This window comes from Selaginella moellendorffii, unplaced genomic scaffold (assembly GCF_000143415.4).
Source record: "Selaginella moellendorffii unplaced genomic scaffold, v1.0 SELMOscaffold_12, whole genome shotgun sequence".
Classification (NCBI taxonomy): Eukaryota; Viridiplantae; Streptophyta; class Lycopodiopsida; order Selaginellales; family Selaginellaceae; genus Selaginella; species Selaginella moellendorffii.
Genome location: NW_003314273.1, coordinates 1784760 through 1807097, shown reverse-complemented (window position 1 = coordinate 1807097; position 22338 = coordinate 1784760). Strand labels below are relative to the sequence as shown.

Here is a 22338-nt window from a genome sequence, read left to right as displayed (position 1 = left end):
AGAGTTTTAGGGCTTTTGCTAGTTTATTGGTGTTAGGGCGGGTGTGCCAAGGGAGGGACGACGCTGTCTCGTATGGGCTCATGGCTGACTTGAAGCCCCCGCCGCTATGGAAGGTACTAACACACGTACCAGCCGCTGCTTTGTCTGAATCAATGGTGATTTTAGGAGCGGAGAATGTAGGTGCCGCCAGCAGCACGCCAAGGAAAGGTTTTCTTTTCTTTTTTCTTGTTTGGTTTCGCGGCCAGCAACTCGGGCATTGGTGTTTGCGTTTGCCAGATAGCAGGCGACCCAAGAGCGACCGGGAGCGCACGAGAGCGAGCCATGGATCCGATGCCGAGCTAAACATGGGAGCGTCTCAAAACAACAGCAACGGGGAAGGACCCCGGAGAAGACGGGAACCAGCTGAGGAATCCGCTAGAACTTCGGACCTGAAACAAGGCGCTGATTCTGATGCCGGTGAGAGGCCGCACAAAAGGAGCAAGCGGCAAAGTCCCTCCTCCGATCCACGTAGAAGAAACAACCGGAGCCGAAGCAGGTCTCCCCGAAGGAACAGGTATCTAACTCGTAGGCTACTGGTCCTTCTCAACTCAAGTGCTCCAATGTTGTTGCAGTCGTAGAAGTCGCAGCCGGAGTAGGAGCCCCATGCCGCACAAGCGTGGCGATCCAAGGGCTAATGTAGAGAGGAACCGACAGATATGCTACGACTATTCCCGAGGAAGCTGCACCAAAGGATCTTCATGCAAGTATATCCACGACGATGGCGAAGGGAGGAGAAATGCCGCGGATTACCATGGAAGAGATAGAGCTCGCAAGCTTGACGAGGGTCCTAGACTGCAGGAACAAACACACACCTCGATGATGCCAGAGAACGGACAAGTTAACCATTTGCCTCCACCTTATGGAGGAGGCACCAGCTACATGGGCGTAAATGGCTCCCAACAGCAAGTTTGGATACCACCACCAGCAGTAGCAGTGCATCCTCCAGAACAAAACACACTGTACCAGTATCAACTAACGGCCCCGCTGCCACCGCCGCCATTTATTCCTCCATTTGGCGCTTTTATTCCACCACCGCGGCAGCAAGACAACATTACTACATCCATGCGCTTGGGGGAACCCTTGATGGAGGCTATAAGTCCCGATATGCCCGGTGCAAAACATGATGAGGGGCATCAAGACGCGAGTGGCGCAAAGATGCCTGAGCCTGAGATGGACAAGGATTCCCCACAGATTGCAGAAAGCGCTGACGAGCCTGATGCAGACCTGGACGCTGAGGCAGATGAAAAGAGCGGCCAAAAGAAGACTAAGAAGAAGAAGGCCAAAGACAGTAAAGCCGCAATGCTAGTGAGGGTAGCAGTGACTGAGTGTGTCAAAGACTGTCTCCAACCCAGGTGGAAGGAAGGAAAAATGAGCAAAGATGTATACAAGACCATTGCGAAGAAGGCTGTGGACAAGGTGGTGGGTACTTTGGAAGGCAATCACATTCCAAAGACTCCTAAGAAAGTTGATCATTTCATCGAATTTTCTCGTCCGAAAATCTCCAAACTTGTTCAGGTAATCAATGTTACATTGCTGTCTAAAGCTTATTTGGTGTTCTTTTGTTTTTCGATCAGGGATATGTGGACAAGTATCTCAAACCGGCATAGTGTCTACAGATTCTGAGAAGCTAAGTTTGCTTGTACGTATCGGTCGAGTGACGATAGATTTATTTCTGTACATGCTTATTTTGTGTTGATTAATGTTTCTCTCTTCCTTGTTCTACCTCGAGCTTTTCTAGTGGTGCCATACGGTGTAACCAGGTAGGCCGACTTTCTGATTTGCCTTGCACCTGGAAACGTGTGTATGTTTCATGTAGCCTACACCCATGTACACTTCACCGTCTGAGGCTCCGCATTCATCAGTACTCATTCTGACTTTGAGTGGCCTGTGAACTGGTCCCTTAAAGATTTGTTTTTTGGTTGCCGCCATGGGTCTTCCTCTTGGTGACGAGTAAACCACAGCACTACATGCGTCTTCTTCCGAAGACGATCCAGATAACGGACAAGGTGGTGGCTCAAACTCTGGGCTGTCGAGAAAGTCTTGGAACTTGTCGTCAATCTCCCGTTGCTGATCACAGTCACTGTCCTCGTATGATCGACCCAGGCAGCAGCTTGAAAGTGGGATTGGAGAACGCTTTCCTGACGATAGGCAGCATGGAGGTGACATTCTATAGCAGGGTGATCCTCTTCTACTGGATGTCTGGCTCGATCTCCGGCTTCGAGCAGATGTTAAAGGCGAGATTGAATACGAGACTCCTGGCCTTCTGGGATTTGGACTTCTCCGCCTAGGACTGCATCGGGGGCTGGACTTGGTGCTGGGAGTGGCAGGATATGATATACCAGGTTGACGCGGGTTGAGCCCGGCGCTTGCACAGCTTCTAGGACTTTCAAGGTGGTGGTAACAAGGGGAAGTTGAGAGCCGCACCTCGATGTCGTGTTCTAGGGGTGGCGGACTCTTTGGATTGTGTTGGAGATGCTGGTGCAGACGATCTCGATCGTGGTGAGCCTGTTGCTGGTGGTGTTCCATAGGAGATTTAGAAGAAGGCATACCGTCTTCCAACCAGCGGAGTATCTCGCGAAGGGCAACACTCGACTGCTTCACAGAGCTCCTTCGTTGTGACGATGACGATGCGGCAGAAGTGGAGCTCTCCATCGAAGCAGCTCGGCTGAATCTTCTTGGCTGGCACACCATGAACGCAAACTGGCCTTGCCTGGTGAAACCGGCCGATCCAGAAAGCCAGGCTTCTCCCTCCGTGGAGAACTTGACGATCGAGTCTCCTTCCATGGTTACCCGCCCCTCGCCAACTTTCAAGTTCCTCGAAGTCGACGGCTTGCTCCCTTGAGATGCACCCAGGATGTACACCTTGGCATCGACTCCTATTGGGCCTCTACCTTGGCTGAGTTCTATGTTGAGTGGAACTACTGGAGAGACGTCGTCACAGGCAATAGCCGTAATGTCAAGTGCAGGATTGGTGATAAAAAATCTGCAAAGCAAGCACAGAGGTGAGTGATTTTGGATTTTGGATTTTGCTTCCTTACTTGCTTGGCAGGAGCTTTTGTTTCAAGGTGGTTTGCGTGGGACAGCAACCCATGGCGGGGTAGCTGAGGGCCATCTCGCCTTCTTTGGCACTGCTGACGCTGGGTATGGTTCCATGGCTGGTGAGTATGACATTCTTTCGTATAATGATTCCAATTCCTTCGCCATCTTCGGTCCCGTTGTTCAGGTGGCTCAGCAGAACAATGGACGGCTTTTTTGTTGCGACCACACCCTTCACAGAGGTATCGAGCTGCACAACATCTTTGCCTTTCTTAGTGTGCTTCTTGTCGTGCTTGTCGCATTTGTCTGGAGCTTGTTTTCCACCTTGGTTCTGCTCTTCGTTTCGACCGCCCTCGTCCTTTTTGCAGGAGGATGGCGCGAAGCAACACAAGTTACGCAGTTTTAGCCTTTGCTTCTTGGAGAAGATCTTGATCCCCTTGGGCAGCAGCTTCATGCGCATCGTGATCGGTGTGTCATTTGCTGGAGTCCCTGGTCTGGTCTTTCTTTTTGTTTCTATGATGGTGCGACTCTTGGATCAGGTGCCATATCACACCACCTCTAACCGCCAGCCGCCGAGGGACGATTCAGGTGGCTCCAGCGCAGCAGCGGTGACGGTTAGGCTTCGCGTTCACGTGAAGCCGAGTGCCTCCCATTCGGTTGTGCTTGCGGATGGACACTCTGAACAAGCTGTGCTGTGTGGTTCCGCCGGCTTCCGCCGGAGAGATCGTGGCACCCTCACCGATCAACGAAGACGAAGTCAAGAAGAGCTTGATCGCTAGGGGGAGTTCCGTGGTTAGCGTCGACAGCAGCGATGGGTTTGGGATTATCATCAGCAAGGATGTCATCTTGACAACCAGTTCTACGTTTCCGGATCCAGCGGCTGCGGAAGGTGCAACCGTCAACGTCCGTACTCCAGCCGCGTCGCTCGAGCTCAAGTTGTGGCCTCAGAGGTGCGATGCCGTTCGAATTCATAAATGGGAAGATGATGATCTTTGTGTGCAGATTCTTCGTGACCAACAGGGACTTGGACCTGACACTCGTCGCTTGCGACTCCATCACGACATCAGACGTGTCGCCGCTCATGTCCGACGCCTCCAAGATCTCTAGGCAATCACTGGAGGCGGGCTCTAAGGTGTACATTCTGGGGTATCCCAGGGGGAGCAAGATGGGCTCCAAGTCCAGTGCAGCGCTCGGAGAGGGGAGAGTGACGGTGAAGGAGGACAAGTTCTTGAGGATCCAGACGGATGGCCTGGTCTGGGCATCTGGCTCCGCCGGTTTCAACGAGCAGGGCCAGCTCGCGTTCGTGATTTGCAATCCCCACCAGTCCTTCGCAGCGGGGTCGTCATCGATTCACGGAGAAGAGCGGAGGGACGACAAGCAATCGGGTGTTTCCATCGGGGACGTTTGCTCGCGGCTCATTCAAGTTTGAATGGGAATATGCTCCGGGGATCTATATCTGGTTGAGTCAGCAAGCATCAAGCGTCATCTGTTACGCGCAAGCGTGACACGTGGCCCCAGCCACTTATCCCACGGCTGTCCTCGTCCCCGCCCCTCCCTGTGGAGTGCCGGCGCCCAAGAGGTTCCTCTCTCCCGCTCTCTCTGGTCTAGTCCGGGCTATGGCGTAGATAACGGAAGCAAGCAAGAAGGGGTCCTCCATTTGTGTCGAGGCTAGTTCATTGGAAATGCGGCCGTGGTTTGGAGTATGCTCTATAGAGATGCTGTCGTGGATGAGTTTTCGATGCGTTTGCCCTCGTTGTTGCTACTCCTCATGATAGTGACTCAAGCAAAGTGCCTGCTTTCAGGGATGGGACACCGCAGACTGTAGTTGCCAAAGGTTTCGAGTAATGGACAGGTGCCGAACTCTCATCTCAAGTATACCGTATTTCGGACTAGCTAAAGTGGCTTTTTTTTTCTCTCAGCATGGAAGCCGCGATTGCAGCTGGAGTTGGCGCTCATCCTTCGGCAACAGCAGCTAAGAGGCCTCAGCTCCCCAATAATTTCTTCAAGTTTCCTGCTCCAGCGCGTCTCAAAGCGATCCAGCACGTAAGTGTTTGAATTTTGTAATGCGAGGACGAATACGGATGGATGCCTGATGTTCGGATTGCAGTACATAAATTCGTTTGAGTACAAGCAAACACCGACAACCAGCTTCAACTCTCACAAGTTCAGACCACTGTCACGCATCATGGACACTGCGAAGATGGTAAGCAACTACATCGTTCTCATGGGTATGCTTCTCGCGTGTATGTTTCTCAGATGATCTATTCACCGCAACCGATCAAGTGCGTGGAAGCAGTTTTTCTCGCGCTGTATCTCACAGTAAGGTTCTTGTGCCAGATGCAACTCAGACAGCTTTTCCTTACTCGTGCGCAGGCAGGCATGCAGGATGTTGAGCGCATCCCTTTGAGTTTCAAGACACAAGAGGACGACAAGGTGCCATACAAAATGCTTCTCTCTTCCGTGGATCCGATAGACTGATGGTCGAATGTATACTGAAGTACAGGTGCACCAACATATAGTCTTACTGGTTCGCTACGGGGACAAGTATGGCGCGTTTGGGATAAGCCGGCGGACGGACCTCATGAACAAGGAGTTCGACTACGACAAGTAAGGATGCTCAATATCGCTCTCCCTCAAACACTGGCTTTTAGCTTACAGTATATCGAGCATTGTCGAGAACTACAAGCGAGCATACGAGAACCACATGCACACTGTGCTCAAGATACGCATTGGCCTTCCGGTACACACACTCTGCTCGTCGTCTAAGGCTTGCGATCTGTTTCGCGTCGGTGCAGGTGGAGCACAACGTTGAGTCTTACAATTTCATCTGCTGGCGATATTTGACGATCGCCCCTTGCACGCAGCACTGGCAACAAGTTCGTTTTCTAGCTTAGGAAACTTCATAACTCCATGAGCTGTTTTGTGCAGTGCTGTGACGAGATGGACAGACACGTCCAGCAGGGCAAGAAGCTGTGGGAGAAGTAAGCCATCTGTCTATCTTGTTCAAGGTTACATTTTCCTAGCTTTTAGGTGGTTGATCGAGGGACAAGGCGGAGCTGCCAAGACATCTGCTTTCAGGCAGTGCCAGAAGAAAGAGGACGATCCAAGGGCGAGGCCGTCGAGTGTTTCCGCAGCGCTGGTGACAAAGCAGGTGACGACGGCTGCTACAGCCAAGGATTCAAGGCGGCCAGGGTCGCGCTCGAGAACTTTCAGGCTCGCAAGGGCCGAGGCGAGCGGCACTGGTAAGGTGATTGTTAGCAAGAGAGAAGGTAAAGTGTCAAGAGGCTGGAGTCGTCGAGCTAGGCTGGTAAAAGCCAGGAAGTCGAGCACTAGAAAGTTTGCATTGACAGGTCGCACCATCGAGCTTGAGGTTGTGTCCACCAGGATCTGCGAGGCAGTCCCGTGCAGGTGTAAAGTTCAAGTTACTGTGCTCAAGTAGAAGAGAGTGAGAGTTTGTTGTGTTTCTAGCCAGAAAAGAGTTGCTCATACTATTGAATGGTCTTTTGTGCTGCACAGTTACAGAGACGAGCAACACCACAACAGCCAGAGTGGGCTTTTGTGACGTACCTTCGATTAGATATTTCAGTGAGGACTAGAAGGGTGGAAGGACAGAGAATGCGCAAGCAAATTTGTTCCCTTGCCCGGTTTGTAAAACTGGTTTGGTTGAAAATAACTGCTATAAATCATTTCTCCATCGTTTTAGCTCTGCCACTTCTCGCATGAAGCTCTTTGTGATTACTGTCATGGCTGCTTTGCAATGCGCTAGTCTTGCACTGAGCCCCGACTTCTATAGCGAGTCCTGCCCGGAAGCTCGGGCCACGGTCCTCGGTGTGTTGAAGAAAGCCTTGAAGCGAGACAAGAGGATGGCGGCATCGTTGCTTCGTCTCCACTTCCACGACTGCTTCGTCAACGTAAGTAGTGTCCCTGGCATTGTGATGGATCATCCACACAACCTCTTGTGCGGCAGGGCTGCGACGGCTCCGTGTTGCTGGATGACTTTCCGGGCTTCACTGGAGAGAAGACGGCACTCCCAAACGCAAACTCGCTGCGCGGATTCGAGGTTGTAGATGAGATGAAAGCGGCGCTGGAGAGGAACTGCCCGGGCGTTGTGTCGTGCGCGGACATCCTCGCACTCGCTGCTCAGCTCTCCGTTGAGATGGTAACTGTATAGCGTTGTTCTTCCAAGCTCACGGGTGGTAAAAGCGATGGATGCAGAGGGGCGGGCCGAGATGGAGTGTGGAGGTGGGAAGAAGGGACGCGTTGAGCGCGAGCCGCATTACCGCAAACAACGACATCCCCCCGCCAACGTCCAACGTCTCGACGCTGGTGTCCCTGTTCCAGAAGCAAGGGCTGTCGGTCCGAGACATGGTGATCCTCTCAGGTTCGTGAGCCCTTCCAAGGTGTAACTTGTGACGACGCTCCCAGTCTGGCAGGTAGCCACACACTGGGGCTGGCACGCTGCACCACCTTCAAGCCCCGGATCTACAACCACACGGGAACGCTGCGTGCCGACCCCGAGTTCGGCAGGGAGCTGCTGGTACGCTCCCGAATCCACTGCCCGCGCTTTGGCCACGGCAACCAGACGCTGGCGCTCGACTACCAGTCCCCGCATCGCTTCGACAACTACTACTTCCGCAACCTCCTGGAGCGCAAGGCCCTCCTCAACTCGGACCAGGTGCTCACGTACCAGTCGCCGCTCACCCGCGCGCTCGTCACCAAGTACGCCTACGACCAGCCCACCTTCTTCGCGCATTTCGCCGCGTCCATGATCCGGATGGGAGGCATCAGGCCGCTCACGGGCGCCGCCGGACAGGTCCGGCGGAGCTGCCGCGCGATCAACAGGGTGCGCTAGGGTTTTGCTAGGGCTTTAGCGAGGGGATGGCTGCAGCCGCTGCGGCCTGGCGGGTAAGCGCTGATTGGAAAACGCGAGCAGCAATGCGGTGGGCTTGTGGCAGAAACTGCGGGCGGGGCTGATTCCCCAGGTGACCGAAGGCCGGAGGTGGCTCTTGATCGATGCCAAGAAAGAGGTTTTGGTCTCGTCTCTCGACGCTGGCATGGCTTGATCAGGGCTTGCAGGTGTTAGGGAGGCTGGCGAGCAAGCTGGCCATTGTGCTCATGGGCAAGGACAAGCCAACCTACAGCCCCAACAAGGACGAGGGAGATATCTGCGTGGTGATCAATGCCAAGCACATCACCTACACCGGCGGCTGGAAGCTCAAGAACAAGGTCTACTACTGGCACACGGGGTAACGCTGCTGCCCGCCTTGGCATCCGTATAGTCTTTTTTTCTTTTTTTCTTCCCTTGTGGCAGCTACATTGGGCACCTCAAGCAGATAAAGCTCAACCACATGATCGAGAGGGATCCCACGCTGCCGCTGCGCAAGGCCGTCTTCCGGATGATGCCGCGCAACAGGCTGCACCGAGTAAGGACTTTTGTTGCACCAGCTCAGAGTGTGATTGGTTGCTTGGCTGCAGAGGCGGATGCTCAAGCTGAGGGTGTTTGCGGACGAGAGGCATCCGTTTGATGACAAGCCCCTGGTTCCGTGGACCATGCCGCCACGCAACATCCGCAAGCCCAGGATCTACGTGCCCCGTAGCATCAAGTTGGCCCGCCGGAAGCTTGCCGAGAGGGAAGCTGCTGCCGCTGCTGCTGCTGCGGAGAGTGAGGGCGATGGCGGAACCGCACAAGAAGGTGTGGACAGACCTCAGTGAAGATGTTACTGAAAAGAAGTTGTCCATGTACACGAAGGCCCGAGTTGATGGATGCTCAAGCCCGTGTGTTTGATGCTCCAGAAAAACTATCGTTTTTGACCAGTTTGTCCTCGAGCGCCTTGTCGTTGGCAGCCAGCACCGTGCAATCCAATCTCGCTGCGAGCCACCCTTGCGAAGCGGCTGTCCTCTTCCAGCAACTTCTCCGACGCTTTGCCTCGCTCCAGCCCCTCCGCAATGCCCTTGGAGCCCGATGCCACCTCCGCTGCCCGCTCGGCCTTGTCCACCGCGCTGCCCATGTCCGGCCCCTCGGCCTTGGCCACCTCTGGCTCCATCCTCCTCCCCGGTTGGCGGTTATTTAGGTTGTGTTTTTAAAAGGAAGAACAGCCCTGGCTCGATTCCTGGGCGCATAAAACGCGAAAACGCAAGGTGTTGGCGCGCTATGGCAGCCGTGGTAGCCACGCCCAGCTACTGCTCTAGGGTTAGGGTTGAGAGGCCATGGCGGAGAGTGCGAGCTAGGCCGGCAAGAGTACAGCGGGTCATCGTATGTGCAGCCAGGAGAATGGAGCAAGATCATCACAAGCATCGGACCATCGAAATGCAACACGTCAACGGTGGTACGTGTGTGTGTGCTTCTTTGTTTACACTCCAATCTTTGTCCCCAGAGGAGGAAGGCAACCACGCTTCCATTCCCGAGCAGCCGCCAGCCATGAGCTCCTTAGGGAGCGAAATCAGGCGCTGGAGCTCTCTTGTCAAGACCAAGGCGTCGCAGCACATTCTAGGAGTGGAATTCTCTCCAGACATAGTTGCCATAACCATGGTCTACTTTGTCCAAGGCATTCTCGGACTTTCCAGGCTTGCTGTCAGTTTCTTCCTAAAGGATGATCTTCATCTCGATCCAGCAGAGGTTAGTCCGCCAGTCTCGTTTCCTTTTCGTTAACCTCGTCTCGTTGATCAGACAGCTATTCTATCTGGATTCTCTGCTTTCCCGTGGCTCGTCAAGCCTCTCTATGGCTTTATAAGGTTTGCGGGATCCATCATCGCACCAGCTTCGCTTCAGTACTAATTCTTTCAGTGCTTCCTCGTGCCAGCGACGGGCTCCCTCTGTTTGGTTACAGGCGACGATCATATCTTGTACTTTGCGGACTTCTTGGAGCGGTTTCGTGGGGATCGTTGTCCGCGCTTGTAACCGATAAGTATGGTGCCGTGGCCATGATTTTCCTTAGTTCTCTATCCGTGGCTTTCTCAGATGTTGTAAGTGGCGCCTCAGATGTTGTAAGGAGAAGAACTAACTATACTAATTTCAAGGTGGTCGACTCAATGGTTGTTGAGAGGGCACGGGGTGAATCGCAAGATACGTCTGGATCGCTTCAGTCGCTCTGCTGGGGATCTTCGGCAGCTGGGGGCATTATCAGTGCATACTTCAGTGGCTATTTTGTTCAGACTTATGGTGTGAGGTACGGTTAAACATGCTTCACGTTCCAGTCTGATCCCAAAGAGGCAGGTTTGTTTTCGGCGTCACATCTCTTCTTCCACTTATCACGTCAGCCGTTGCCGGGCTTGTACAGGAAGAGCCCGCTTGGAATATCCAAGCGTCCGGTACAGCTGATGATCTCAGAGTGGACTTTCGATCAGATGGTGTCTTCCAATCCGCGAAGAAGCAAAGCTTGCGTTTGTGGAGGACTGTTCGGGAGCCAACAATCTTTCTCCCCACGCTGTTTATATTTCTGTGGCAGGCCACCCCATCTTCCGACACCGCCATGTTCTACTTCACGTAAGCTGCTTGTGTTGCTCGACTAGTTTAACCAACATGTTTTGCAGAACAAACAAGCTGGGTTTTGGACCGGAGTTCCTTGGGCGGGTGAGGCTCATAACTGCGATGGCTTCTCTTGCTGGAGTGGGCGTATACAACAGCTTGCTGAAGCATGTGCCGCTCAGGAGAATGTTCTTTTGGACCACGCTACTGGGAGTTGGATTGGGTTGCACGCAGGTGATAACTAGAAATCTAGATTTGCGTTTTCAATTCACGGATGATGACGGACGTGCACGCCTGCAGTTGATGCTTGTCAACGGTTGGAATCGCAGTTTGGGCATTAGCGATGAATGGTTTTCCATGGGGGACTCGTTAGTGCTCACCGTCCTTGGCCAGGTGCATAATAAATACATACAGTTGTATGTGTGCCAGCCGAGGGAAAGAGCTAACTCTTTGTGTGTTGGTTGTACCACAGGTTTCTTTCATGCCAGTCTTGGTTCTGGCAGCCAAGTTATGCCCGCCAGGTGTAGAAGCCACGCTGTTTGCAACGCTCATGTCTATCAGCAATGGCGCGGGGGTGCTTGGGGGGCTCATGGGTGCGGGCTTGACACAGTTATTGGGCGTGTCAAGCCACAATTTTGACAATCTGGCCGTGTTAGTACTGGTGACCAACCTGTCGTCGCTACTTCCGCTGCCATTCCTGGGGCTGCTTCCGCCCGAGAGCCAGCTGCCAGACGCAGTGGACAGGGCCGAGAAGGCTTTGAATGACATGGAGGAGGCCAAGCGCGAGTAGGCAGGCGAAGGGCCTGGCGGTGTTGATGACCGATGCGATGGATGGCTGGGCTTTATAAAGGGAGGTAAAAAACAAAGGCCAGCCGTTTTGCTGAGTCGAGTGAGTGAGAGGCATTGCGCAAAGCAAGCCAGACGACTTGTTGACATGGGCGGCCTGGTCAACAGTGGGGGTCAATGCACTATAAAACCTGGGTGTCAGGAATCTCTCGTGCGGTGTGATCTTTTCTCCAAGTCAACGTGGCAGCCGGGCGTCATTGCTGCCATAATTGTTGTGATTAACTAGAAAACGAAACGAGCAAGTGGGAGGCGACTCGGGAGGAGTTTTGGCGGGAGGGGCACAAATATAGTGGCTGGCGCGCCCCACTGGCCGAGGCCCCTAGGCATATGAATCCGCTCGAACACGGCCTCGTCACGGGAAGGAGGACTACGACGGCTTCACCTAAAGCGTGATAGAGGAGAGAATCGGATCTCCCTTGAGAGCAGCGGTTGAGCGGCGCGGCGTGCTCCCTCCCGTGCACCGCTCGTAGCACCCTATTTCGCTCCCTGCTAAGTTCTTAGCAGCTCCCCGAGAGTCGAGGCATGGCGGGCGATGATAGTTGCAAGAGCGTGGCAATCAGGATCCAGCAGCATTTGGTGATCCCAGACTTTTTGCAGTCGGTCAGTCTCAAGTATGTCAAGCTGGGATACCACTACGCGCTCAAGCATTTCATGTACCTGGCTTTGCTCCCGCTCTTGGTGGCCGCCGCCGCCGAGATTGGACGGGTGGGGAGGCGAGAGCACATATGGCTGCTGTGGGAGAGCCTCCACCTCAACCTCATCAACGTGCTCTTCTGCTCCGCTGCCTTCGTCTTCCTGGCCACCGTCTACTTCATGGCTCGCCCCCGGAGAGTCTACCTCCTGGACTTCGCCTGCTACAAGCCCGACGACAGGTACAAGTGCTCCATGGAGGTGCTTGAGGACTTTGCTGCCAAGTCTGGCAAGTTCAACGACGCCAGCCTCGAGTTCCAGAAGAAGGTGGTGTGGCGCTCGGGCCTGGGGCCCGAGACGTACGTGCCCGCATTTGTTTTTGACGAGCCTGGCACCGAGCCGAGTATGAGGCAGGCGAGAAGGGAGGCAGAGCAAGTCATGTTTGGAGCCATTGACGAGGTGCTGGACAAGACCCACGTCAAGCCCAAGGACATTGGGATGCTCATCGTCAACTGCAGCCTCTTCAATCCAACGCCCTCCCTCTCCGCTATGATCGTCAACCACTACAAGCTCCGCGGGAACATCAAGAGCTTCAACCTGGCCGGAATGGGATGCAGTGCGGGCCTCATCTCCGTCGACCTCGCCAAGGACCTGCTCCGAGTTCACCCCAACTCGTGTGCGCTCATCGTCAGCACCGAGAACATCACCCAGAACTGGTACGTGGGAAACGACCGCTCCATGCTCGTCACCAACTGCTTGTTTCGCATCGGTGGCGCTGCAATTCTGCTCACAAACCGGACAAGGGACCGCCACCGTGCAAAGTACGAGCTGGTTCATTCGGTGAGGACGCACAAGGGGGCCGACGACAAGTCGTTTGGATGCGTGGAGCAGAGGGAAGACGAGCTCGGCTTGCGAGGGGTATCGCTGTCCAAAAACCTCATGGCTGTTGCCGGCGAAGCTCTCAAGACCAACATCAGCACCTTGGGTCCCTTGGTCCTTCCCATCTCGGAGCAGGCAATCTTCGTGGCTCATCTCGTGGCTCGAAGGATCCTCCACATGAAGCACGTCAAGCCTTACATTCCGGACTTCAAGCTGGCATTCGAGCACTTTTGCATCCACGCTGGAGGTCGGGGCGTCCTGGACGAGATCCAGAAGAACTTGCAGCTGGGAAGCTGGCATATGGAGCCTGCAAGGATGACTCTCCACAGGTTTGGCAACACGTCCAGCAGCTCGCTGTGGTACGAGCTTGCCTACTCCGAAGCCAAGGAGAGAATCAGGCGGGGCGACCGAGTGTGGCAGATAGCTTTTGGCTCTGGATTCAAGTGCAACAGTGTCGTGTGGAGGGCCACCAGGAACCTTGACAAGCCGTACAGGAACCCCTGGCTGGATTGCCTGCACAGGTACCCGGTTGACATGTCTGCCCACGCATCGCCATCGCCCTCCTGAATGGAGAACGCACAAGTTCCTGATTTCAGCCAGTACACAAACTTGTATTTCTAGATGAAAAAGAATACGAGCAATGAAGGATTTTACGCTACATACACTTCAGGGCTTCACGATCTCAAGAGAGGTAGCCTCAACTGCATCCAAAACAGATTACTCGAAATCAGGATGTTATGCATCACTTACATTCCCGGGAACATGCAGACCATCGCCTTCCATGGCTTCGATTTCAGCCCGCATACCGTCGATGCGGGCACACAGCTGAGACTTGTGCTCTTCTTCCTGCAAGAGAGCCGGTGCTTTTGATTCTCACACAGGTACAAGGCCATGCTACCTCAATAAGAAGGCGCTTTAATTCTTCAACTTCTGATTGTTTCACGTCAAGCGCTCCACTTACAACCATGAGACTTGGAGGTGTAAATCTCTTCTCCCCTAGATCATCGTTTGTCCTGGAAACAGCAATTACCCTCTCTCTTCTCTCTCTCTCTCTCGGTAGAGTACCTCTTGGCAGCACGAGCAATTTTCTTGTCAATGCCAGCAAGAACAGATTTAAGCTGGAACGCAAAACAGTTGATCAGAGACCCGCAGGCACGCACTAGATTACCTTCATCTCCTTGCAAATGGTGTCGAACTCACTCTTGAAAAAGAAGAAGAAGCAAGGAAAGGAGTAAACACTCGCCGGGCTCAAGGAATTAAAACATACCTTCGAAGCTCTGTGCACAGCTGCCACAACCTTTGAGAAGCGGGCAGAGTAAGAAACATGGTTGAAAATGGGGAGCAGCCTCTACTTACTTCCGTGTAGAGCTCGTAGGTGTGGCCCTGCATTTCCGGCTCCAGGAAATCGAAATGCTCCAGAAACTCCTGCCCCAAATGACAGGGTTAAAACAAGAAAGTCCTATGCGCTAGCTCCACCTGGCGGGAGCAGGATGTAAGCAGACAGTGCACAGCCATGGAGAAGGCTTGCTGGAGCTTGCTGAAGCGCTCACAAGCCTCCCTCCTCGCCCGCTTGAGCTGTGGGGCGCCATTCTCCATTTCTCAAGCCCTAGATTCTCTCCCCTCTCTCTCTCTCTCTAAACACCAGCTTCCCGCCAAAGGGACAAAAGTTCAAATGACTCCACATTATCTGCTTCGAACGTGAACGTACACCTGGGGCTCGCTCACCTGGAGTGGAGACAATCCCTTTTGTCTGTGTACGGTAGCGCAAAACAATCAGTTCACTCACCAGTCTTATCAGAGGCGGAAAGGATGAAGGCTGCAAGGCTATCCTCGAGAACCCCTCCACTGCAAACACGCGCTCGAATCCAGCGACATTTGCCTGTGCGCTGTAGCAGCAAACGAGTCATTCCACTGGACACCACCTTCCTTCACTTTACCTCACAAGGTACGTGAAGTTGCTCTCACGCAGCTCGCGGGGCGTTAATCCTTCTCGCTTGGAATAACTGCAAATGCGATCGCACATTGAGGTATACAGACAGGCAGAAGTTGATCTGCAATCTTACCTCCATGGCGGTCCTCTCTCGCAGAAGCGTGAGACACCCGTCATTGCCGGAAGAACATCGATATGGACAGACCTGCGAGCCTCTTGGCCGCCAGTATCTGGGTTTCGCCAGGGTTGGAAGTGAGTTACAAGTGGATTGACGAACCTAGATCATGAAGCAGTGCCATAGCTTGGCCGCCAGGATAATTTCTGTACGATGCAACTGCCGACAGCAAAGCAAACGAGAAGCTGTGTTTCTTCCCTGCTATTAGTCGCGACCACCTTGAAATCAAGCGCAATGCTCACCTTGCAGTCAAGAGAACAAGGCTGGCATTGTAGAAAAGGGACCAGAGTCGTTTACGACGATTGTTATATCTGTATGTCGAGTGTAGGCAGCGCTTTGACAGTTGAAACAGCTACTTACATGCGTGCTATGGCTGCCGCAGCGGCCAGGTTAAGCATTGGTACAGCAAACAGAATGAAGCGCAGTTCCTGCGTGACAAGCATGTGTCAGTCCAGCTCGAGGATATACAGGACAAACCTTATGAGGAAGCTTGGAATAAAGGATGACAAAGCCGTATACTGGAAGCGCAAGCCTCCGAATTCTCCTGTCCAGAGCCAATCCCACCTGCATGCGATGCAGGTGACGAATAGGTGAGATAATCCAAGCTTGTCATCAAGCTTACAAATGACAATGGATAAGCAGCCAGCATAGCTCGTGGAAGCGCAGAAGAGAAATACCAGTGGAAGGGAGAGACACCCCACTCGGAACTGCGGTTCAAAACGGAATTAAACCAAAAGACTTCCCACTCGGGCCACACCCATCGTCTCCACAGGATGGAGTCCACCGCGAACGTTAAGCCTGCAAGGCCAGTCCCCCGTCAGCCTCGCCCACAGGAAGCCCAGTTATGCTCGTACCAGCACTTACAATGGCTGCGGGGATGCACCACTTGAGCGCATCTGCCACAGTCACGGATCTTGTCTGTCATAACAGCAGCCGCATGCATGAGGAACAACACTCGGTCATAAGATCCACGGACTCACAATGAAAAAGCTCAATCCAATCGGAGCAGCCAGAAGTATTATGTCACATCGGAAGACCACCATACCGAAGACCTGGATAGAAAAGCTTGACAGGTTAAGGATAATGGTTCGACTTACCAGAGAGATCAGTGTTTCCCTCGGCTTGCCTCGGATCCAGAAATAATAGGCCACATTGACTGCAAGAATGAGGCTCAGCACATGAAAACGACTGGGACGTACCGCAGGCGAGAGCAAAGACGTTGGGAAGTGGCCGCGAACAATAGAACAAGAGGTGGAATTGCACTGCTGTGATAACTGTAAACGCCTTTGCGACCGTGCTCCCAAACTCGTTGCTGATGGCACGACGCATGAGGGACATGCTTCCCAAAACGATGCTGGCGAGCACGAGACGAACTAGCGAGCGAGGACGTGAGCTTGGCAAAGAAAGCAGCTCTATGTGCTCACCGGCGCAGAGGGAGTAGAGCTTGGGGAGGCCAAGCAGCTTGAACAGAGTGACATACGGCGAAGCCAACGCCGACACGACCAGTGCCCCTGGAAGACACAGTGTGCTGGAAACGAAGAAGAGGAGTTCTAGCTTACCAATGAATGTCCTGGGGACAACGCCGGGAAACTCCAGGTGGTCATACTGGAAAGGAAGACAAGGCTCAAGTGGCTGGACGAGTGCTCTCACTCACCTCTTGGAGATGGTAGTGATGGTAGAGAATGTCGTGCATTGCCTGGACGGAGGATTGAGCTAAGAAAGAGCCATAAACGCGAGGCTTGCCTGTGTGTTGAAGCTCTCCTCCACTTTGGTGTAGGGTGCCATCAAGACATGGAGGGCAGCGACGAGTGGCACAAGGAGGAGATCCAGGCCTTGCAGCCGGCGGCGCCACGGCGTGCGCGGCTTGTCCATGCGCTCCTGCCCTAATCGCAATGACCAGTGATGCGTCGAGGGTGCGTGGCCTGGTGGCTGCGCTCAAGGCGTGTGCCAACGAGCAGCGCGGGAGAGTGGTGCACGGGGACGCTGCAAGGACGGGGGACGACTCGGGCCTGCGGGTTGCCAATGCGCTGCTGAGCATGTACGCCAGGTGTGGTTGTGCCACCATGGCTCACACGACCTTCGACGCCATGCCCCGCCACACCTCCGCGTCCTGGAACCTGCTCATGCTCGCCTACGCGCAATCCGGCCACCCCGACGTGGCTCTGCGCTTGCTCCTCCATCGCATCATTCCAGCCGACAGGGTAACCTTCCTCATTGCGCTCAAGGCATGCTCCAGCCGCGCCCAAGGCCTTGCCATCCACAGGCACGCTCGGGACATGAGACTGGATTCGGAGGCTCGCGTCGCCACTGCATTGATCACCATGTACTCCAAGCATGGCAGCCTGCTGGAAGCCCGTCAAGTGTTCGACAGGGTCCGCCACCCGGACGTGGTGCTGTGGACGTGCATGATGCTGTGCTACGCTGATAACCATGAACAAGGCATGGCTCTGGAGCTTCTGGGCATGATCGATTGTGCTCCCGACTCCTCGGCTCTCGTGGTTGCGCTCAAGGCCTCCTCGGGGCTGGCAGCCAAGCAATCGGACCAGCAGCAGAGATGCCTAGCGATTTGCATGGCCATCCACGCATCAAGCGGCCCACTACTTGCCAACTCTCTGCTGGCCAGCAGCCTTGTGGATGCTTATGCCAAATGCGGGAGCCTGTGTGATGCGGAGCGTGCTTTCGACAGCATCCCCGCGGCCAGCCACACAGTTTACACCTGGACGTCGCTCATGTCGGCCTACACACACAACGGGGAGGAGCAATCGGCACTCGCGGTCCTGGCCGCCATGACATGCCCCCCCAATGCTCACACGCTGGCAGCAGCCCTCAAGGCGGTGGCGGAGATGGCAGTGCAAGAACAAGGCCAACTCCTTGACGGTGTGCACAACGTCATCAAGCTCACATCTCTGGAGAGAGGAATGTGGATTCACAAGCTCCTTCTGGAAGCCGTTGCTGCACCCGGGCTAGATTCATCTAGTCATGTCTTCGTGGCCAACTCCTTGGTAGCAATGTATGCCAGGTGTGGGAGCCTGCTGGATGCGACGAGGGTATTCGAGCAAATGCGGTGCAGAAACATCGTGTCCTGGACGTGTCTCATGTCGGGTCTTGTGGATGCGGGTGACGAAGAGTCGGCTCTGCAGCTCCTTGCGAGGATGAGATGCCAAGACGTGGAGCTGGAGCCCAATGCCCACACTCTGGTGGCTGCACTCAAGGCCGTCACCGGGCTGGCGTCCAAACGAGCGGGGAGCAGCAACATTGCGCTGCTGGAGACAGGCATGGCCCTGGAGCAGTATGTTCGCTGCAGCGCACTTGGTTGTAATCCTCGGCTTGCAAATAGCTTGGTGCTGATGTATATCAAGTGTGGGGCGTTGGGAGATGCGGCACGGGTGTGGAGGCGGGCGCTCCTGGAGCACGGCAAGGACGATCATCTGCTGCTGCCTGCTTTGACGTCGCTCGTCTCCGGCTACACGGAGGCGGGCCAGCCACTCGTAGCTCTCACTCTCTTGTTTTCGTGGCAGTTAGCAACGCTGGACGCGGGGGCCTTGGCAGTAGCACTCGAAGCCGCTGCTGGTGCTGCTGCCCTCGATGCTGGCCGCCAAATCCACGCCCAAGTCTGCAGGCTGGGATTACTAGAAGGAGGAGCGAGCAGTCGTCGGCGTTTGGAGACATGCGTCGTCGACTTGTACGCCAAGTGTGGTTGCATGCTCCGTTGTGAGCTGCTGTTCGAGTCGCTTGCTTCTCCACTTGGTGCCGCGACCCTCAATGCGTTGCTGTCGGGCTTGAGCCGCCAAGGCAACCCGGAAAGCCTTGCCTTGTGGCTGCGGCAAATGGCGGAGGAAGGGGTGGTCGCCGATGCTACCACTCTAACATGCCTGCTCGCCGCATGCAGCCGTGCGGGTCTGGTTGACACCGGCAAGTACTATTTCGACCGAGCCGGTGTCAAGCCCCAGATTGAGCACTACCACTGTCTGGTTGACATGCTGGGCCGTGCAAACCGGGTGGAGGAGGCCTTGGAGGTGGTCGAGGCCATGGCTACGCAGGGTGTGGAACCGAATGCGGTGACATGGACCACACTGCTTGCGGCTTGCACGACGTCGTCGACCTTCGCTGCTAGCGCACAAGTAGCCAAGCGTGCGTTCGATGAACTCGTGGCAGTGGAGGGCGATGACACCAAGAATGCTGCAGCCTACGTAATGATGTCTGGCATCTGTGCAAGAGAGAGCTAGCGGAGCAGAGCGGAGCTCACAAGTTTATTTAGAGAGGTGGTATACATCACTTTCTTATGCAAAACCAGGCCGGGACAGTTTTTTAGTTCCTGTATCGGCACTTATTCCGGATCTCCCCCTTGTTGCCAACCAGAGGGGAAATGTTCCCCATCTTAACCATGGACACTGCAAACCTATTGAAGAAGCTCGTCTGGTCCCTGCTCAAGGCACTCACAAGAGCGGCGCTACCCTGAGACTGTGTCGTCAATACTTGGTCCGAGTTGAGGAGCCCCAGATTCGACACCACAAGCTTGTAGTAGTTGTTGTCGAAGGACCGGGGGCTGAAGTCAAGAGACTGTGTCACGTTGCCGTCTCCATTCCTGGGACACACCTGCTGTAGATTGAACAGGTAGCGCTTCTCGATTGTTGGATCAGCCTGGAAACTCCCGCTCTGGTTATACAGCCTCTGCGTGAAACTCGCGCAACGGGATGCTCCAATCGTGTGCCCGCCTGTTCCAAGCGTACACGGTCAGTAACAATTCCATTTTTCGAATCCACAACAGACCCGAAAGGACGATCATGTCCTCCGCCGACAGGCCTTTCTTCTTGAACGCCTTCACCAGCTGGGAAAAGGTGGAAGTTGGCGGCGGAATGTCCCTGTTTGCAAGCCTCTTGCTTCCGGTCAAGCTGTCTCGCCTTCCCAGCAACACCTTCCAAGATGGCCCTCCAGCCTAGCATCACACACGCCCGTCAAAGAAAATGAAAAGTCAATGTATTAACGTACCAACACTACGGACACTTCAGCTGCTACTGCCAGGATATCGGCACATGAAACAATTCCTGGACACGCACTTTCCACTGCACTCTTGATGGAATCTACAACATCAAAACCCATCAACGAGTTCAAGTTTGGCTGAGCAGTTTTCTCTCCTTGTGCTTCATCCAGCAGCACGGAGGCATCACAACCCTGTTTGAGTGTCGTAAGAAAACGTCTCTAAACTTTGGGTGACTTACCTGAACAAAACAGTCGTGGAAATGCATTCTTAGAAGCTTGGCTCCAATTCTGGGATCTTTGAGTAATGCAGCTTGGAGAACACTGTCTACTATCCATTTCAGATCCGGACATGAATCATCGTAAAATGTAGGACTCAAGGTTGCACTCATTTCATGGGAGGCAGCCAACACAAGAAGTGCACTAAACCCAACCCAAGAAACCATACTTCTGCTCAGTGACTCCACTCCACTGCGCATGCACTGAGACATCCTTGATTTATACCGCTACTCAGCAAGGAACTCGTCAATGGTACGTCTAGCTAGTACTGGGTATAATATAGCTCCCCTACCAAGACTCGTCACAATGTGAGTATACAGTTGAACTTTAGGATGCTTTCTTGCAAATAAAGGTAATGAAGAGTCATCTAGACTCTCCTATGCCACAGTCAAAGTATTCCTCCACGAGCGCACCATGTGCCAGTGTGTTTTTGCTTGCAAACAACTTCCTCTAGCAGCAACGTTGATAGTCATGCCTTTTTGCTACTTTGCTAACACCTCGCTTCTATGGAGAAAAAGAAATCTATTTATCTATCTATATGGTGTTTTGATAGTTTCGCAGTGCACAACTTGAAGCATACTGATGGATGCTTTGTGAGCTTTGTATGGGTTTGCTTTGCTGATGATGAAAGTTTGATCATACCTCTTCGGGATTTGCTTGAACTGAATTTTATACTAATCCATTTCTGCCAAGTTACCTAATTATGCTATGACAATAATACAAAATCCAAAAACAAAAAAATGTTTGTGATTCCCATGAGTACAAAAATGAATGTTTATATACATGAATAGATGGATCAGATTTAATCCCTATTAAACAATTCATATCCTAGACTATTAAAAATAGCATATTTACTTTGTAGTATTAGAAATTATATATTAAACCATAATGGCTCATCTTACTTTCTTGTGAAATAAATACTATTATGAGTACTATAGGAATAAGCATATTAACTGGCCCTTATTTATATATAAGAATGGATGGATCAAATTTAGTTTCAAATGGACGAATGGATGAATTATATGCTATAGTGCATTAAAGTAATTACACACATACATATACACACACCTTAAATTTTATATAAATTTGTTAGAGATACACACAAATATTATATCATAAATAAATAAATAAATAAAATTCATATTAATCCTAAATTATATGTATATAATTCTAATATTTAGTTTACTTCTAAATTTTATTTTTAATTATATAGTATACAAAGAAATATTTCTTCTTACAAAAAAAGGATTTCATCCCTTCACTATGAATTTCAAATAACATGTAAATAAAACTATCATAATATATTAAATATTTTTTAAATAATGTCTTTTTTTATGATAATATATATCTATTTCTACCTATATTTTTATTATAAATATCATCTTCTTAATTTTTTATAGCCCTTATCATTCATACTCATTTATTTTTTTATATTCTAATCTCAGGTGTGTGTAATACTGAATCACATTAATACTTTTATGATAAAATTTTTTTATGCCATAATTACTATTATGGTCCCTTATACTAATAAACAAAATACTTGTTAAGGGCAGATTATTGAAAAAGGATGACCAAGAATAGCCACAAGTGTCAGTGTGCTAGAGCTTATCGGGAGTGAAAGAAAATTCAAATTAGGGCAACAAGAGCAATGGCCGAGAGTCGTGCTCGCGGCCGGCTGTGGCGGATGTCATCACACCTCAATCCAAGCGATGGAGTGTCCATGGAGGTGTGCCGTGCCAAGGGTGGTGCTACGGGTTCGAGGGTGGCCATTTTGGGGGCAGCGGGAGGCATCGGCCAGCCCCTCTCGCTTCTACTCAAAATGAATCCCTTAGTCTCCACGTTGAACCTGTATGACGTGGTCAACACTCCGGGTGTTACTGCGGACGTGAGTCACATTGATGCCTCAGCAGTGGTGAGTGGATTTCAAACTCGTTGTGCTCTCCACAGCGTCTATCTAATATGGCTCTAGGTGCGAGGATTCCTGGGGAAAGACCAGCTCGACTCGGCCCTGGAAGGCGTGGACCTGGTCATTATTCCAGCGGGCATACCCCGGAAGCCCGGGATGAGCCGCGACGATCTGTT

The 22338-nt window shown here is 52.7% G+C and overlaps 10 protein-coding genes and 1 pseudogene across 26 annotated transcripts in view; 8 read left to right on the top strand and 3 right to left on the bottom strand.

The window, feature by feature from the left end:
* Window positions 1-2: 2 nt before the first annotated feature.
* LOC9660603 (vasohibin-2) lies at window positions 3-7832 on the top strand. 8 transcript variants are annotated; one of them, XM_024674316.1, is made up of 17 exons: window positions 1642-1799; window positions 1856-3041; window positions 3089-3197; window positions 3263-3317; window positions 3444-4025; window positions 4078-4775; window positions 4878-4927; window positions 4995-5118; window positions 5183-5278; window positions 5332-5394; window positions 5449-5508; window positions 5579-5682; window positions 5734-5815; window positions 5871-5951; window positions 6004-6056; window positions 6106-6322; window positions 6592-7832. In XM_024674316.1, the coding sequence occupies exons 6-17, from the start codon at window positions 4758-4760 to the stop codon at window positions 6796-6798; spliced, it is 1155 nt and encodes a 384-aa protein (XP_024530084.1). In that variant the 5' UTR covers window positions 1642-1799; window positions 1856-3041; window positions 3089-3197; window positions 3263-3317; window positions 3444-4025; window positions 4078-4757; the 3' UTR covers window positions 6799-7832. The 8 variants fall into 8 exon arrangements, 4 of the variants coding, with proteins under 4 accessions (XP_024530084.1, XP_024530086.1, XP_024530085.1 ...); XM_024674318.1 differs by having other exon boundaries at window positions 6106-6317; window positions 6592-6769; XM_024674317.1 differs by having other exon boundaries at window positions 6106-6711.
* LOC9660602 (peroxidase 70) lies at window positions 6819-7246 on the top strand. The gene is made up of 2 exons (XM_024674489.1): window positions 6819-6986; window positions 7043-7246. The coding sequence occupies exons 1-2, from the start codon at window positions 6819-6821 to the stop codon at window positions 7244-7246; spliced, it is 372 nt and encodes a 123-aa protein (XP_024530257.1).
* Window positions 7281-7927, top strand: LOC112346184 (peroxidase 15-like). The gene is made up of 2 exons (XM_024674488.1): window positions 7281-7456; window positions 7501-7927. The coding sequence occupies exons 1-2, from the start codon at window positions 7281-7283 to the stop codon at window positions 7925-7927; spliced, it is 603 nt and encodes a 200-aa protein (XP_024530256.1).
* LOC9660601 (50S ribosomal protein L13) lies at window positions 7923-8892 on the top strand. The gene is made up of 5 exons (XM_002969502.2): window positions 7923-7980; window positions 8031-8102; window positions 8152-8321; window positions 8387-8498; window positions 8551-8892. Exons 1-5 carry the CDS (start codon window positions 7954-7956, stop codon window positions 8785-8787), a joined length of 618 nt encoding a protein of 205 aa, XP_002969548.2. The 5' UTR covers window positions 7923-7953; the 3' UTR covers window positions 8788-8892.
* A 246-nt stretch (window positions 8893-9138) lies between these two features.
* LOC9660600 (folate-biopterin transporter 1, chloroplastic) lies at window positions 9139-11531 on the top strand. Of its 3 annotated transcripts, XM_002969501.2 has the most exons (9): window positions 9139-9401; window positions 9450-9691; window positions 9743-9807; window positions 9876-10038; window positions 10093-10241; window positions 10289-10558; window positions 10606-10774; window positions 10841-10933; window positions 11013-11531. In XM_002969501.2, the coding sequence occupies exons 1-9, from the start codon at window positions 9227-9229 to the stop codon at window positions 11328-11330; spliced, it is 1644 nt and encodes a 547-aa protein (XP_002969547.2). In that variant the 5' UTR covers window positions 9139-9226; the 3' UTR covers window positions 11331-11531. The 3 variants fall into 3 exon arrangements, with proteins under 3 accessions (XP_002969547.2, XP_024530075.1, XP_024530076.1); XM_024674307.1 differs by having other exon boundaries at window positions 9876-10241; XM_024674308.1 differs by lacking the exon at window positions 9139-9401 and having other exon boundaries at window positions 9546-9691; window positions 9747-10241.
* A 98-nt stretch (window positions 11532-11629) lies between these two features.
* Window positions 11630-13553, top strand: LOC9659710 (3-ketoacyl-CoA synthase 11). The gene has a single exon (XM_002969500.2). It carries the CDS (start codon window positions 11909-11911, stop codon window positions 13460-13462), a length of 1554 nt encoding a protein of 517 aa, XP_002969546.1. The 5' UTR covers window positions 11630-11908; the 3' UTR covers window positions 13463-13553.
* LOC112346134 lies at window positions 13486-14514 on the bottom strand. 2 transcript variants are annotated; one of them, XM_024674321.1, is made up of 8 exons: window positions 14372-14514; window positions 14252-14320; window positions 14163-14192; window positions 14064-14096; window positions 13961-14013; window positions 13794-13908; window positions 13646-13741; window positions 13486-13596 (listed from the first exon to the last, which is right to left on the bottom strand). In XM_024674321.1, exons 1-8 carry the CDS (start codon window positions 14489-14491, stop codon window positions 13570-13572), a joined length of 543 nt encoding a protein of 180 aa, XP_024530089.1. In that variant the 5' UTR covers window positions 14492-14514; the 3' UTR covers window positions 13486-13569. The 2 variants fall into 2 exon arrangements, with proteins under 2 accessions (XP_024530089.1, XP_024530090.1); XM_024674322.1 differs by having other exon boundaries at window positions 14252-14317.
* On the bottom strand, window positions 14427-17183 carry LOC9659709 (dol-P-Man:Man(7)GlcNAc(2)-PP-Dol alpha-1,6-mannosyltransferase). 6 transcript variants are annotated; one of them, XM_024674312.1, is made up of 16 exons: window positions 16744-16953; window positions 16655-16696; window positions 16560-16605; window positions 16425-16511; window positions 16200-16373; window positions 16098-16156; window positions 15981-16052; window positions 15855-15918; window positions 15623-15798; window positions 15478-15564; window positions 15361-15428; window positions 15243-15311; window positions 15103-15185; window positions 14959-15055; window positions 14833-14898; window positions 14427-14781 (listed from the first exon to the last, which is right to left on the bottom strand). In XM_024674312.1, exons 1-16 carry the CDS (start codon window positions 16870-16872, stop codon window positions 14502-14504), a joined length of 1599 nt encoding a protein of 532 aa, XP_024530080.1. In that variant the 5' UTR covers window positions 16873-16953; the 3' UTR covers window positions 14427-14501. The 6 variants fall into 6 exon arrangements, with proteins under 6 accessions (XP_024530080.1, XP_024530077.1, XP_024530079.1 ...); XM_024674314.1 differs by having other exon boundaries at window positions 14542-14620; window positions 14682-14781; window positions 16425-16605; window positions 16744-17183; XM_024674313.1 differs by having other exon boundaries at window positions 14553-14638; window positions 14682-14781; window positions 16425-16605; window positions 16744-17183.
* On the top strand, window positions 16893-19226 carry LOC112346183 (pentatricopeptide repeat-containing protein At5g16860-like). The gene has a single exon (XM_024674487.1). It carries the CDS (start codon window positions 16893-16895, stop codon window positions 19224-19226), a length of 2334 nt encoding a protein of 777 aa, XP_024530255.1.
* Window positions 19218-20440, bottom strand: LOC9660599 (peroxidase A2). Its single transcript, XM_002969284.2, has 4 exons — window positions 20220-20440; window positions 19990-20172; window positions 19771-19936; window positions 19218-19715 (listed from the first exon to the last, which is right to left on the bottom strand). The coding sequence occupies exons 1-4, from the start codon at window positions 20421-20423 to the stop codon at window positions 19309-19311; spliced, it is 960 nt and encodes a 319-aa protein (XP_002969330.2). The 5' UTR covers window positions 20424-20440; the 3' UTR covers window positions 19218-19308.
* A 1416-nt stretch (window positions 20441-21856) lies between these two features.
* Window positions 21857-22338, top strand: part of LOC112346192 — a 1524-nt pseudogene continuing 1042 nt past the window's right edge. Inside the window, exons 1-2 of the transcript XR_002992329.1 lie at window positions 21857-22168; window positions 22226-22338. The exon at window positions 22226-22338 is cut by the window's right edge and continues 216 nt beyond it. The product of XR_002992329.1 is annotated as a malate dehydrogenase, glyoxysomal-like (transcript). The remainder of the gene's footprint in view (window positions 22169-22225) is intronic.

Coding starts and splice junctions, on each gene's coding strand:
- LOC9660601 (XM_002969502.2), top strand. CDS start 7,954: ATGGCTGCAGCCGCTGCGGCCTGGCGG. Junction 8,322..8,386: donor GTCTACTACTGGCACACGGG/GTAACGCTGCTG, acceptor CCCTTGTGGCAG/CTACATTGGGCACCTCAAGC. Junction 8,499..8,550: donor CGCGCAACAGGCTGCACCGA/GTAAGGACTTTT, acceptor GCTTGGCTGCAG/AGGCGGATGCTCAAGCTGAG.
- LOC9660600 (XM_024674307.1), top strand. CDS start 9,227: ATGGCAGCCGTGGTAGCCACGCCCAGCTACTGCTCTAGGGTTAGGGTT. Junction 9,402..9,449: donor AATGCAACACGTCAACGGTG/GTACGTGTGTGT, acceptor CTTTGTCCCCAG/AGGAGGAAGGCAACCACGCT. Junction 9,808..9,875: donor CCTCTCTATGGCTTTATAAG/GTTTGCGGGATC, acceptor TCCTCGTGCCAG/CGACGGGCTCCCTCTGTTTG.
- LOC112346184 (XM_024674488.1), top strand. CDS start 7,281: ATGGATGCAGAGGGGCGGGCCGAGATGGAGTGTGGAGGTGGGAAGAAG. Junction 7,457..7,500: donor AGACATGGTGATCCTCTCAG/GTTCGTGAGCCC, acceptor CGACGCTCCCAG/TCTGGCAGGTAGCCACACAC.
- LOC9660599 (XM_002969284.2), bottom strand. CDS start 20,423: ATGGTTTCTTGGGTTGGGTTTAGTGCACTTCTTGTGTTGGCTGCCTCC. Junction 19,937..19,989: donor CTGAAGTGTCCGTAGTGTTG/GTACGTTAATAC, acceptor GTGTGATGCTAG/GCTGGAGGGCCATCTTGGAA. Junction 19,716..19,770: donor GGACATGATCGTCCTTTCGG/GTCTGTTGTGGA, acceptor CGCTTGGAACAG/GCGGGCACACGATTGGAGCA.
- LOC9660602 (XM_024674489.1), top strand. CDS start 6,819: ATGGCTGCTTTGCAATGCGCTAGTCTTGCACTGAGCCCCGACTTCTAT. Junction 6,987..7,042: donor TCCACGACTGCTTCGTCAAC/GTAAGTAGTGTC, acceptor CTTGTGCGGCAG/GGCTGCGACGGCTCCGTGTT.
- LOC9659709 (XM_024674309.1), bottom strand. CDS start 16,872: ATGGACAAGCCGCGCACGCCGTGGCGCCGCCGGCTGCAAGGCCTGGAT. Junction 15,186..15,242: donor CTTGTTCTCTTGACTGCAAG/GTGAGCATTGCG, acceptor GAAGAAACACAG/CTTCTCGTTTGCTTTGCTGT. Junction 15,056..15,102: donor GGCACTGCTTCATGATCTAG/GTTCGTCAATCC, acceptor GGCGAAACCCAG/ATACTGGCGGCCAAGAGGCT.
- LOC112346183 (XM_024674487.1), top strand. CDS start 16,893: ATGACCAGTGATGCGTCGAGGGTGCGTGGCCTGGTGGCTGCGCTCAAG.
- LOC112346134 (XM_024674321.1), bottom strand. CDS start 14,491: ATGGAGAATGGCGCCCCACAGCTCAAGCGGGCGAGGAGGGAGGCTTGT. Junction 14,097..14,162: donor CTGTGCACAGAGCTTCGAAG/GTATGTTTTAAT, acceptor TTCTTTTTCAAG/AGTGAGTTCGACACCATTTG. Junction 13,909..13,960: donor ATTGCTCGTGCTGCCAAGAG/GTACTCTACCGA, acceptor TGCTGTTTCCAG/GACAAACGATGATCTAGGGG.
- LOC9659710 (XM_002969500.2), top strand. CDS start 11,909: ATGGCGGGCGATGATAGTTGCAAGAGCGTGGCAATCAGGATCCAGCAG.
- LOC9660603 (XM_024674316.1), top strand. Junction 5,119..5,182: donor GTCTCAAAGCGATCCAGCAC/GTAAGTGTTTGA, acceptor TTCGGATTGCAG/TACATAAATTCGTTTGAGTA. Junction 6,323..6,591: donor AGGCGAGCGGCACTGGTAAG/GTGATTGTTAGC, acceptor TGTGCTGCACAG/TTACAGAGACGAGCAACACC.